The 13,718-nt window shown below is 47.0% G+C and overlaps 1 protein-coding gene across 1 annotated transcript in view; it reads right to left on the reverse strand.

Moving 5' to 3' along the window:
• STAC2 (SH3 and cysteine rich domain 2) overlaps positions 1-13,718 on the reverse strand; it is a 1,207,844-nt gene that overhangs the window by 105,747 nt on the left and 1,088,379 nt on the right. The window contains exon 10 of the mRNA XM_077459468.1: positions 10,459-10,596. Coding sequence (XP_077315594.1) covers positions 10,459-10,596 — 138 coding nt within the window. The remainder of the gene's footprint in view (positions 1-10,458; positions 10,597-13,718) is intronic.

Genomic DNA, 13,718 nt, shown 5'->3' on the forward strand with positions numbered 1-13,718 from the left:
ACTACCTCTTATCTCTTTTCCATTGGATAGAAGGCTAGAATGGTGTTGTGTATGAGGGGGCTGAAGGCATTTTAAAAGTGCTCACTAAAAGGAAAAACTCTCCTGTCTCATGGCTCTCTTGCCATCAAGAGCCCAGCTGAGGGATACTGACCATCGAGGATGACCTTACGTAAAGCATCATTGATGTTCTTTTGTTTAATATGCTCTGTAACATTTTCTTTTTAGTATTTTATATTAGTATTCCTATTTTCTTGGGAATAAAATAAGACCCTTGTTTTATTAAGTGTGTCTATTTAATAGCTAACCTTATTATTGTACCATCACAATTAACATTATCAGAGCTTTACCAGACTAGCTAACTATAGGATTAGACAAGCTAATACATATATATGGAATAAATAGAGGGAATCCATAACCACCAAAATATTTATTTTAACACCCCTAAGTGAAAATGTCCAAATTGGGCCAAAGTGTTAATCTTTTGTGTGGCCACCATTATTTTCCAACACTGCCTTCACCCTCTTGGGCATGGTGTTCCCCAAAGCTTCACAGGTTCCACTCCTCCATGACAACTAGGGATGAGCTTCGTGTTCGAGTCGAACATACGTTCGACTCGAACATTGGCTGTTCGTCTGTTCGGCGAAGTCCGAATATTTTGGTCCGTTCGCGCCAAATTCGTGTGGCGCTCACGGCCCACAATGCACTGCGATGGCGCAGTGCATTGCTGGCTCATGATTGGCCAAGCATGCACTGTGACCCCGCATGCTTGGCCAATCGCAGCGCCAGCAGCGAGGAGAGCCATGATTGGCCACAGGCAGGATGCCTGTGGCCAATCATAGCTCAGGCTGTGTAGTGCACGCCCCACACTATATAAGGCCGCCAGCGCGGCGGCCTTGTGTAGTGTGTTGGCGTCTGAAGCAGTGGGTGTTCTGTGTACCTTCAACACAGTACACACCGATCGTTTTCGGCCGATTTTCGATCTTGCTGTTGTGTAGTGGTTATTGTCTGCGTGCCCTGACCGCAGTATACACCGCTATATTCACCTCACCTATATAGCTAGTGATCTATCTTTTATAATAGAGCTTGCAGTCAGTAGTGTTAGGAGATAGTGCGTGCTGTCTGCGTGCTCTGTACCCAGTACATACCGCTATATCCACCTACATAGCTGTTCTCTATTTGAGCCCACTTGCCATCTGCAGGAGTTATTGGAAGTTGTGTGTGCCTCCAGCACAGCACATTATACATCTGTATATACCCCTTTATCTCTGGTGTTCTATAATAAAGGCATCTGCAGGAGTTAGTGGGTGTTGTGTGCCTCTAGCACAATATACACTACCCAACTGCTTTTTTACCCAACTCCCTTAAGGCCATTACCATGTCTGGAAGGCCAGCAAGGAGAGGCAGACAGGCGCGAGCCGATAAAAGAGGGCAAGCAGGCTCTGTGTCTAGAGACAACAGTGCTGGTCGTGGACGCGGTGCATTGTCATCAGCACGTGGCCATGGGACACGCTTGTCCTTCTTTTCGGCAGCTGGACATGTTAAACCGCAACATGCCAACGACTTGGTAGAGTGGATGACCAAGCACTCTTCATCCTCCTCATCCTCTCTCACCCAGTCTCAGGGTACTAGCAAAGCAGCTGCCAACGCATCGTCTTCCCTCCTCTCAATGTCATCATCAGTGACTCCTTCCCTAGACCCACCACGTCCTCCTGAGGAGTCTCCTGAACTCTTTGAGCACAGTGTTGGGTACATGCTCCAGGAGGATGCCCAGTGTTTTGTGGGCTCTGATGATGACACTCAGCTAGAGGAAGGCAGTAGCGTGATGCTCAAGAAGGACAGCAATCTGGCAGTCATGTTCCACAAGCTGCAGCATACTGCCAGGTTTTCTACAGCGATGAAGAGGGAGGGGATGATGAGGGCACTGACTCCACATGGGTGCCTGGAAGGAGAGAGGAGGAGGAGGAGGAGGAGACACATGCCCAACGAGGCAGGATGCCCTCCGGGGGCCAGCTTAGGGGCAGCACACCAACTGAATCACACCGCAGAGCTCCGCATGTGCCTCAAAGACCCACACCAAAGAACAAAGCGGACCTCTCCTTGCTCCTCATCAGCTGGCATCTCCAACCCCACTAGACTTCAGTCCTCTCTGAAACCTGCTCTGAGAGGAATGAAGGTGTAGAATTAGGTGTGTCACAGCCAAGTGCTTCCGGGAACTCTGCCAGCGGTACACCCACGTCCGATTATAGCAGGCAAATGTCCCTGCCCCAGCTGCTGGACCGGCGAAAGAAGTTCACTCCCAGCCATCCACATGCCCAGCGGTTGAATGCTAGCTTGGCTAAATTGCTAGCACTTCAACTGCTGCCTTTTCAGTTGGTAGACTTGGCCCCCTTCCGTGAGTTTGTACAATGTGCGGTTCCTCAGTGGCAGGTCCCCAAACGCCACTTTTTCTCATGGAAGGCGATTCCGGCTCTCTACCGGCATGTGGAAGGCAATGTCCTTGCCTCGCTGGACAGGGCGGTCAGCGGTAAGGTGCATATTACCGCTGACTCATGGTCCAGCAGGCATGGACAGGGACGTTACCTGTCTTTCACGGCCCATTGGGTCACTCTTCTGGTAGCTGGGAAGGATGCAGGACAAGGTGCAGTAGTGTTGGAGGTTGTTCCGCCACCACACCTCCAAAATGCTACTATTGGTTGTGACACACCTCTCTCCTCCACCCCCTCCTCTTCTTCTTCCTCCATGGCCTCTTCCAGTGCTCTGTCCTCAGAACCAGCGGTGCTTCGTAGGCGTTCCAGGGGCTACGCAAGTACGCAGGCAAAACGATGCCCTGCCGTGCTTGCGCTGGTTTGTTTGGGGGACAGGAGCCACACTGGGGCGGATGTTTTGTCAGCTCTGCAAGGGCAGGCCGAGAGGTGGTTGACGCCACGCCAGCTCAAGCCAGGAATGGTGGTTTGTGACAATGGCACCAACCTCCTCTCTGCCCTCCGACAGGGACAACTGACCCATGTGCCCTGTGTAGCTCACGTCCTTAACCTGGTGGTGCAGCGGTTCTTGGGCAGGTACCCCGGCTTACAGGATGTCCTGAAGCAGGCCAGGAAAGTCTGTGTGCATTTCCGCCGATCATTTAATGCCTGTGCTTGGCTGGCTGAGCTCCAAAAGGAGTTGAACCTGCCCAAGAACCGCCTTATATGTGACATGCCCACCAGATGGAACTCAACATTGGCCATGCTGCAGCGGCTGCACACGCAGCAGAGGGCCATCAATGAGTACCTGTGCGACTACGGCACCAGGACAGGGTCAGGGGAGCTTGGTTTTTTCTCACCACGCCAGTGGGGCATGATCAGGGATGCATGCACTGTCCTGTCACCGTTTGAGGAGGCCACAAGGATGGTGAGCAGTGACAGTGCATGCATCAGTGATACTGTACCTCTTGTCCACCTCTTGGAGCATACGCTGCGTGGAATAATGGACAGGGCACTTGAGGCAGAACAGAGGCAGGAAGAGGAGGACTTCCTTGCCTCTCAAGGCCCCCTTTATCCAGACAGTGTTCCTGCTATGCCACCCATCACACAGGAAGAGGAGGAGGAGGAGGAAGAGGAGGAGGAGGATGATTGTGTCAGCATGGAGGTGGAGGCTGGCACTCAGCATCAGCAGCAGCAGTCTTGTAGGGATGATTTACAGTCCCAAGAAAGACGTGGACTTGTACGTGGCTGGGAGGAGGTAGCTGCGGATCATGTTGTCCTTAGTGACCCAGAGGACTCCGGACCGAATGCCTCAGCTAACCTACGCTGCATGGCCTCCCTGATCCTGCAAAGCCTGCGGAAGGATCCTCGTATTCTTCGGATCAAGGAGAGGGACCATTACTGGCTGGCCACTCTCCTTGATCCACGGTACAAGGGTAAGGTTGCCGACCTTATCTTGCCATCGCAGAGGGAGCAGAGGATGAGACATCTCCGGGAGGCCTTGCAGAAAGGTCTGTGCAACGCATTCCCAGAGACTGGGAGGTTACAAACTCCTGGTCCTGGACAACGTGTTGCTGAGGCATCGGTCAGAAGGAGAGGTGGAGAAGGTGGCCGTCTGACTGATGCTTTCAGACAATTTTTTAGTCCGCAGCCCCAAGGTATGATCGGTTCCAGCACCCATCGCCAGCGTCTGATTTACATGGTGCAGGAATACCTAGGGGCAAGGTCAGACTTGGACACCTTTCCCACTGAAAATCCTCTGGCTTACTGGGTCTTGAGGATGGATCACTGGCCAGAGCTTGCACAGTATGCAATTGAGCTACTGGCCTGTCCTGCATCCAGCGTTCTTTCGGAACGCACCTTCAGTGCTGCTGGTGGCTTTGTTACCGATCACAGGGTGCGCCTGTCCACCGAATCAGTTGATCGACTGACCTTCATCAAGATGAATCAGTCTTGGATCACCCACAGCTACCAAGCACCTGAAGCTGATGTAACAGAATAATTTTTTTTGAAATATCACATCCCTTCAAGACTGCCTATGCTGATGCTGAGTGACTGTCCTGTTATGTTGATTATCTATCCTCTTCCTCCTCCGCTGATATGTTGGAAGAACATTTCTGGTTCTGGTTGATGCCATCAGCCCAATTTTTCTGCCCCTGTTTAACAGGGGCGTTTAAGTACAATTTTTGATGCAATGCTTTGCAGCAGGGCTAATTCCTGCAATCAAACAAGAGTATATGGGAGAGGTTGTAGTGTGGTGGCACCAGCACCAGTGCCTAAGGCCCAATTTTTCTGCCCCTGTTTAACAGGGGCGTTTAAGTACAATTTTTGATGCAATGCTTTGCAGCAGGGCTAATTCCTGCAATCAAACAAGAATATATGGCAGAGGTTGCAGTGTGGTGGCACCAGTACCAGTGCCTAAGGCCCAATTTTTCTGCCCCTGTTTAACAGGGGCGTTTAATTACAATTTTTGATGCAATGCTTTGCAGCAGGGCTAATTCCTGCAATAAAACTAGAGTATATGGCAGAGGTTGCAGTGTGGTGGCACCAGCACCAGTGCCTAAGGCCCAATTTTTCTGCCCCTGTTTAACAGGGATGTTTAATTACAATTTTTGATGCAATGCTTTGCAGCAGGGCTAATTCCTGCAATAAAACTAGAGTATATGGGAGAGGTTACAGTGTGGTGGCACCAGCAGCAGTGCCTAAGGCCAAATTTTTCTGCTCCTGTTTAACAGGGACATGTAATTACAATTCTTGATATAATATTTCACAGGAGGGCCCCTTCCTGTGCCCACCCAGAGTAACGGTGAGGACTTATAGTGTTGTGGCACCAGCACCACAACCACCAAAGGTCAATTTTTCTACCACTGTTCAACAATGGCATGTAATTACAATTCTTGATATAATTGTTCACAGCAGGGCGCTCCAGCGCCCACCAAGAGTCACTTTGAGGGCTTACAATGTTGTGGCAAAACCAACACCTTGTTCCGCCATTTCTGCAGAGCATATAGGGCAGGCCCCTACTTTCAAACATCCAATTTACAAACATCTCCTACTTGCAAACGGAAGGAGACAACAGCAAGTGAGATGAAAAAAGATGGACGACAAAACAAATTATACAGGGGTGATAACCCTTCCCTATGTTTTCCAAAAAGCTTAAAAATAGTTTTTTTGACTGGAGCTACACTTTAAAAATGTACCAGTTGAAAATTACAAACAGATTCAACTTAACACAACAAACCTACACAGTCCCTGTCTTATTTGCACCGCCTGTATACTGCTGTTCTGAGTATATAGGGCCTGGGGGCCACACGCATTTCCTTTTTTTAATATGGGTACGAGGTTCCCCTTAATATGCGTACAAGACCTAAAGGGGCTGGTAATGGGCAGGGAGGGCTACCCATGCCATTTTTCTCAATGATTTTCAACCATATTGCAGGAACCAGATATAACATTAAAACCGCAAGCAGTTTTAAATGGTGTTATTTCCGTTTAATGTCATTTTGTGCAGGAACTGTTCTAAACACGGGAAACACGTGGCACTTCACAGGCATACTACAGACACCCCCCAGGCACCATATTTAAAGGAATATTTCACTTTTCTTTTCACTTTAATCGTCATTAAAATCAGTGCTCCCGCCAAAACGGCCATTTTGAAAAACATTTTAGGCATTGACCCATGTCCCCTGGGGCAGGAGCCAGGCCCCCAAACCCTTTTTAGGACAGTATCTTGCATATTAGCCATTAAAATTAGCACTTTTCATTTCGAACGTTCGAGTCCCATAGACGTCAATGGGGTTCTAAAGTTCGTTCGAATTTGGGGTCCGTTCGAAAGTTTTGGTGCGAACCGAACCGGGGGGTGTTCGGCTCATCCCTAATGACAACATCACAGAGCTGGTGGATGTTAGAGATCTTGCACTCCTCCACCTTCCTATCAGGGAATTAGTAGACCAGACTGTGTGGACTGCACAGAGGAAACCCAAAACGCATGTAGGTGAAATAACAATAGTGTTTATTATAATAAGTGATAAAAAAGTGAAAACAAACAGTGCACTACCAACCACAAACAACAAGTAATATATACAATAAATGGGAACTACCAGAGTCGTAAACAAGAGCCAGGCCAAGGTCATACACAGGGGAATCAGTAGATGGGTAAGGATGGGAAACCAGCAGGAGAGGGAGAGGAAGGATGGATGGACTGCAGAGCCGGGATCTTTAAGTAACAGGAGACAAGAGGGACAGGACCAGGATGGGCTCAGGATCGGGAGGGATCCGGTCAGGTATTTGCAGGCTCAAGGTCGGAGTACAGGCAACAAGGTCAGGGCCCATGGAGAGAGCGATACCAAGGCAAGCATGTGAGGGCTTGCCGGGTATTTATAAGACTGCCAATGATTAACCTTAAGTAACAGCTGAGCGCAGAAGGTGCTGTCTGCTCCACACTGCCAGAGTACACCTTCTGGTGGACACCGGTACTGCAGCCCAAGGATCCAACAGTGCCACCAGGAGGTAGGTCCTCTTATTACAGGCCCTGGGTGTTAGAAGACACCCGCTGGTGGACACTGGTACTGCAATCCAAGAGACCAACAGCACCACCAGTGTGCGGACCTTTTCATGACAGTACCCCCCCCCCAAAGGAGTGGCCTCCGGATGCTCCAACTAGATGTAATTGTCCAAATTTAATGGCCTCAAACCGCACAACGGATGAGGGCACGTCAAGCTGGGCACCGGGTAATTCAAGCTGGGCAGCGGATATGTTAAACCGGACAGCAGGCACCTCAGGGCAGACAGCGGGCACCTCAGCGCAGACAGTGGGCACATCAGGGTGGGCAGCAGGCTCCGGGTCGTCGGGCTGGGCAGCAGGCTCCGGGTCGTCGGGCTGGGCAGCAGGCTCCGGACCTTAGGCCGAACAGCAAGTACCGTAAGGGCAGGCTGGAACACAGGCACCGGCTCAGCAAGCTGGGTAACGGGCCCCGGCCCAGCGGGCTGGGTGACGGGCCCCGGCTCAGTGAGCTGGACACCAGGCACTGGTCCGACAAGCCGAATAAGGGCCACAAGCTTAACAGGCCAGGTGACAGACTCTGGTTCAGAAGACTGGGTAACGGGCACCGGCTCCGCAGACTGGGTAACGGGCACCGGCTCTGCAGACTGGGTAACGGGCACCAGCTCCGTGGACTGGGTAACAGGCACTGACTCCGCAGACTGGGTAACGGGCACTGGCTCCGCAGACTTGGTAATGGGCACCAAAACTTCAGGCTGAGACAGGGGCACCGAAACTTCAGGCTTAGACAGGGGCACCGAAACTTCAGGCTGAGACACGGGCACTTCAGACTACTAATTCCCTGATAGGAAGGTGGAGGAGTGCAAGATCTCTAACATCCACCAGCTCTGTGATGTTGTCATGGAGGAGTGGAACCTGTGAAGCTTTGGGGAACACCATGCCCAAGAGGGTGAAGGCAGTGTTGGAAAATAATGGTGACTACACAAAAGATTAACACTTTGGGCCCAATTTGGAGATTTTCACTTAGGGGTGTTGAAATAAATATTTTAACAAATCTTTAACAAGGGGGCCCCCAGATCCTGGCCCCCCCATGTGAATAAGTATGGGATAGTACCCCTACCCATTCACTAAACTTTTTTATAATTTTTTTGATCCTGCTGATTTATGAGTTGATTCCAATTCGGGCTAGAGATCCGATTGCTTAGCAGAGTCTCATTTGCTCACATGCTCATTTGCTCAAACCACCATTTACTCTAACCCATACCAATACAATAATTGAGTTAATTTACCACTAAACAGTCTATTGTTTATTTCATGATACTAATTCACAGTCACTTTAAAGGTATCCTATAAATGCGTACAGTAACCTTCACTCAAGCATGTGCGCCTGGAATCACTGGCGGTGATGTTGGCTGGTTGGAGTAGAGGGTCGCGCTGTATGTGGACGACCTCCTTCTCCTCCTTAACGATGCAGACTCCTCGTTCAAAGGGGCGTTGCAGATTCTGAACTCATTCGCCACGGTCACAGGCCTTAAGGTTAACTGGTCAAAGTCTCTTTTGTTTCCTATAGACCCTGCAGCTTGCACCACCACCGTCTCCGATATACCCCTACAGTGGGTTGAGAGAGCTTCAGGTACCGTGGGGTGGTGGTCTCAAGACAGGCTTCAGACTTCTTGCCCCTGAATCTAGCCCCAGTGGTTCAGGAGACAGAGCTGAGACTGAAGGCAGGGGAGTCACTACCCTTATTGTTGCTAGGTCGGATAAATCTGATAAAAATGAAAAGCCTACCCAAATTTACGTATTTACTTCGCCAATCTCCACAATGGATTCCCAAATCCCTTTTCTCCCGATTACATAGTCTCTTCGCCTCCTTTATCTGGGGAAACCAGTCCCCCAGATACGGATGGTCAACACTTACATGCCCGTCCTCCCAGGGAGGACTGGCGTGCCTTGACCTATATAAATATTTTCTGGCCACAGCGGCTTGGTGGCTCACTCCAGATAGGACAAACCCCGCCACCTTGGTTGAAGCGGCGGTGGTGAAATCATTAGAAGCTCTGAAATTTTTACTCTTCCGTGACCCAACGGCCCCATACCCGCTGACTCCCTCCATGCGCACCACATTGCATGCAAATTGAAAGATACCCTAAAAATGCACTTTCTCCAGCTGCCCCCTTATGGTTGAACCCCACCCTGGAGCATATCTACAAACTACCCGAGCCCCACGCTTGGACTAAATTCAACATTAAAATGGTGGACCAAGTAATCTCCAATCAATCTCTAGCTCCACTCCCGAAATGAATCTCTGATTTCAATATCCCACAGAGTTATTTTTTAGATATCTACAACTCTCCCGTGCCTTCGGTCGCCAATTCTCCAGTTCCCCCCTCCAGATCATCCAGTCAACATTAGAGGACCTCCTCAAGTCCGGATGTGGAAATAAGCCCACCTCGAGACTTTACTCTCATTTGATAATGGCCTCCCTCCATCCCTTGGAAAAACTCAAACAAATGGTTACACGACTTTCCCAACTTTGACAATGACGATTGAGATGACATATGGGACTTCCCTTTCAGATTCCTGGTCTTCCCGAGAGATTGACTAATACAGTTCAAAATGGTCCATCGCGCATATTTTACCCCACACAGACTACACAAAATGAACCCCCCCCCCCCCCCGGGTTGCTGGCGCTGTGGTAAAATACCTGGTGATTTTACTCACATCTTTTGGACCTGCCCATCCATTGTTGACTAGTGGAAGGAGATATTAAAGGTCATAACACAGGTCACCACCATATCGCCCCAACCCTCCATAGAAATTTGTATATTGGGCTTGATAGAGAAAATAATTCCTACTGTGGCACGCTGCACCCTGGTCGGGCTACTTCTCTTTTACGCCATAGCCTTCAGCTGGTGTAAGCCTATTCCTCATCCTCCCTCCTTGTCGAAACAATTGGTCAACAACAGCCTGCCTCTTTACAAAGATTGTTATGCTAATAGGGATTGCCTGCAAAAATATGACAAGATTTGGTCCAAATGGCTAGCGGACGCCTCCATGGCCTCAGATTCACACCCTACTTAACCCATTACCTTCTGCTAAGGAATAAGAATTTGCAATTGTGAACGTAACCTATATTTCTGAGATGCAAGTTTTAGCGCCACGCTGTCCCCCTACCCATGGAGCCGGCCTGTGGAGACCACTGTGATGCCTTAATTCACTACTGCATTTCATGTAACAGTTTGCCTTATACCATAATTTTGTGCGTACCAAAGTTAACACTCGCCATGACCAATGTATGTTGTTTTCTGTTAAGTGTTTTAAAACTCAATAAACAGATTTGCAGGGGCTGGGGTTATTCTTGGAGTTGAAGTGCATAACAGAGAATCTAATTTACCAAGTGCTACACGCACAACACAGTTTCACCTTCAGACATTTTTAAAGAAAGTGTCCATTTTATTAGACGCAGCACTTAGTGGTCTTATGAAATACACTTACTTGTCCTTCTTTCAGTGTAAGCTGGCCTTGTTCTTTGACCCCATGGAAAGTCTTTATGCTCTTCCAGACGGTCTCCCCCAGCCGAACCCTCTGCACAAAGTTTGTTGGAAAGAAACCAGTCCGGTCGCCACATTTTCCCTGCAAGGGGATGTATGAATTTAGAAGTCACATGATTTAGCCTTCTTTGTATGCTTCAGACATTACTACTTTGTTTATGTACAAATAATAGCTTGGGCAACTATTTGAAGTTTTAAATATATACATACACACACTACTGTGCAAAAGTTTTAGGCATGTGTGAAAAAAAATGCTGTAAGTTAAGAATGCATTCAGAAATAGAAGTGTTAATATTTTTTATCTATTAACAAAATGGAAAGTTAACAAATAGAAATCCAAATCAAATCAATATTTGGTGTGACCACTGTTTGTTTTCAAAACAGCATCAATTCTCCTAGGTAGTCAAAAGGGGCTCTTAAATCTCATATTCTCCATCCACGATTGTTCCTTAGCATACAAAGAGCAGGAGTGATCATCCAACTGTCCCATGGAAAACGATACTCCTCTGGTCTCAGATCGTAGTATCCAATGGAATGTATCAGCAAAGAGATAAACGCCACATAGTGTAAATCCTTAAAATTAGGTTTTATTCAAGTAATGCACTGACATGCCATTACATTGAAAGAAAAAACGTCATCAGCCAAAACAACGGGTTCAATCCAAACAGGAAAACAGGAAAAGATGCCTTTAACCGGCCGGTTTCTTCGTAATAGGACTTCTTCAGGGACAAAGTTATTGTCTGATATGGAGGAATTCTTCAGGAGACTAATGCCGCATACAAACGATCGGTTTTCCCATCAGAATAAACCCCAAAGGTTTTTCCGACAGAGTTCCGGTGAAACTGTCATGCGTATACACAATCACACCAAATTCCAACCGTTTAGAAAGCGGTGACGTACAATGCATACGGCAGGACTAGAAAAGGGAAATTCAATAGCCAGTAGCCAATAGCCTCCGTCTTGTACGTTTTTCTGCACATATGAATAGCCACACACAATTGCATTTTTGGATAGGGACTTTTCCTAAAAAATTGAGAGCATGCTCTCAATCTTTTGCTGTTTGGAATTCGGCCAGCAAAAGTCGGATGGAGCGTACACATGGTCACATTTCCTGACTAAAAACTCTGATCGGTCTTTTGCGGGCTGAAATTCCGATTGTGTGTACGTGGCATAAGGCTCAAAGAATAATTTCACAGTAATAAAAGGAATCCTAGGACAATGGAGTGTGACAAAAAGAAATAAAAAACAGCAACTTTAGACCTCCACAAGGACGCAATCTCAAACTGGACACCTATATTGGCAACTTCAGACTGCAAGTTACATCCTTGATATCCACCCAGCAGAAGCAGAGGAAAATTTTCATACATTCCTTCACCAATTAGGTCATCACCATCAAAGCAGCAGATAAAGGGGAGAAGTCTCATAGTTTCATAGTTAGTTAGGTTGAATAAAGACACCAGTCCATCCAGTTCAACCTGAGTGAGTGTCTACAATTGTCCCTATCCTTGTACACTCACATTGGTCCCTACCCTCAAGAAGCTCACAATCCACGGTCCCCATTCATATACTAGGGCCAATTTTTGGACAGAAGCCAATTAACCTACCTGCATATTTTTGGAGTGTGGGAGGAAACCGGAGTACCCAGAGGAAACCCACGCAGGCACAGGGAGAACATGCAAACTCCAGGCAGGTAGTGTCATGGTTGGGATTTGAACCAGCGACCCTTCTTACTGCTAGGTGAGAGTGCTAACCACTACACCACTGTGCTGCCATTATGCCATTATGTCATTATGTCATTATGATGAATACAAACAAATACAAACGAGAGGCCCAAAGGCAGCTGGAAAATAACACTTACAAAAAAAAACTGGATTATGATTGGACCCAAGATTTTAATAACAATTAAAAGGTCTCATTAAAACACTACCAACCTACATTCAGAACTTGTCAAAGCGATTCCAAACAATCCAGAAATTGGGAACTTTTACATGCTGCCCATGATTCACAAGCCAGGAAATCCAGGCAGACCCATCATAACAGGTATGAATACACTTGTCTGAGGACAAATCTCAGACCTCATAGAAAAAAATGTTAAAACCAGTCATGAATACTGCGAGTTTCCTGCAAGACACAACAAATTTTTCAAGCTCAACCACATACAATTACCACCAAATACACTTCTAGCCACTTCTAGGCACTGTATGTAGAATTTCTGTAATGTAACATCCTTCACAAGGATGGGTTGGCTGCATGTTACCAATTCTTATCACATTCACCAAACCACAAATACACTGGTGTGGATGTTACACAGCTCATTGAATTCATTCTTGCACAGAGCTACTTCACTTTCAACAATGACATCTATCTTCAGTGCATGGGTACTACTATGGGAAGCAAAATGTTACCCCCAAAATGCAAACTTATTTATGGCTGACCTGGAGGACCAATTAGTGAACAGCTTACAACAAAAGCCATAATGATACTTTTGCTATATTGATGATATTTTCATCATATTAACGGGAGGTGAAGAAAATCTAAAACCGTTTTACTCATTGATCAACATTTTTCACTGTTAAATCAAAATAAAAATGGATCATTCAAACATACCTGTCAACTTCCTATACACCAAAATATACATCAGGAATGACGAGCTTCACAGTTTGATATACAGGAAATCCATTGACAGATGCAACTATCTCCACAGTTCCAGTTTTCACACCCAACACACTAAACAGGCCATCATACACAGCCAGGCTATCAGATACCACCGATAATGTTTGAACCCAGAAGACTGACTGGGTCTAAGAACACTAGCAGACTCTTTCCATAAGAAAGGTTACAAGGACAAAACTATCAACAAAATAAACACAGACTTGAAAACCCCCCCAAAAAAATCTACTTTAATACAAAGAGAAAAAACCCTGCAAATAACTGTATACCTTTTGTAATCACATACAGTACCATCCAGCACCAGAAGGGATAAGAAAGATAATCAAAATGGAGCCATTGGCAGAGGCAATTATAATACACCCCTTCAGATGGCATACAAATAGGTAGTACCCCTCATAAAATAGGACTTTATGCTGACGACGTACTAATTGGCCTTATGAATTCAACCCATTAAATATTGGCCCTAGCCAACCTCCTCACCCAATTTAATGATGTGCCTGTTTACAAAGTTAACTGCTCCAAATATTGTATGTT

Source organism: Lithobates pipiens, unplaced genomic scaffold (genome assembly GCF_037356315.1).
Source record: "Lithobates pipiens isolate NorthernLeopardFrog02 unplaced genomic scaffold, aLitPip1_a1.2 Scaffold_28, whole genome shotgun sequence".
NCBI classification, from domain to species: Eukaryota; Metazoa; Chordata; class Amphibia; order Anura; family Ranidae; genus Lithobates; species Lithobates pipiens.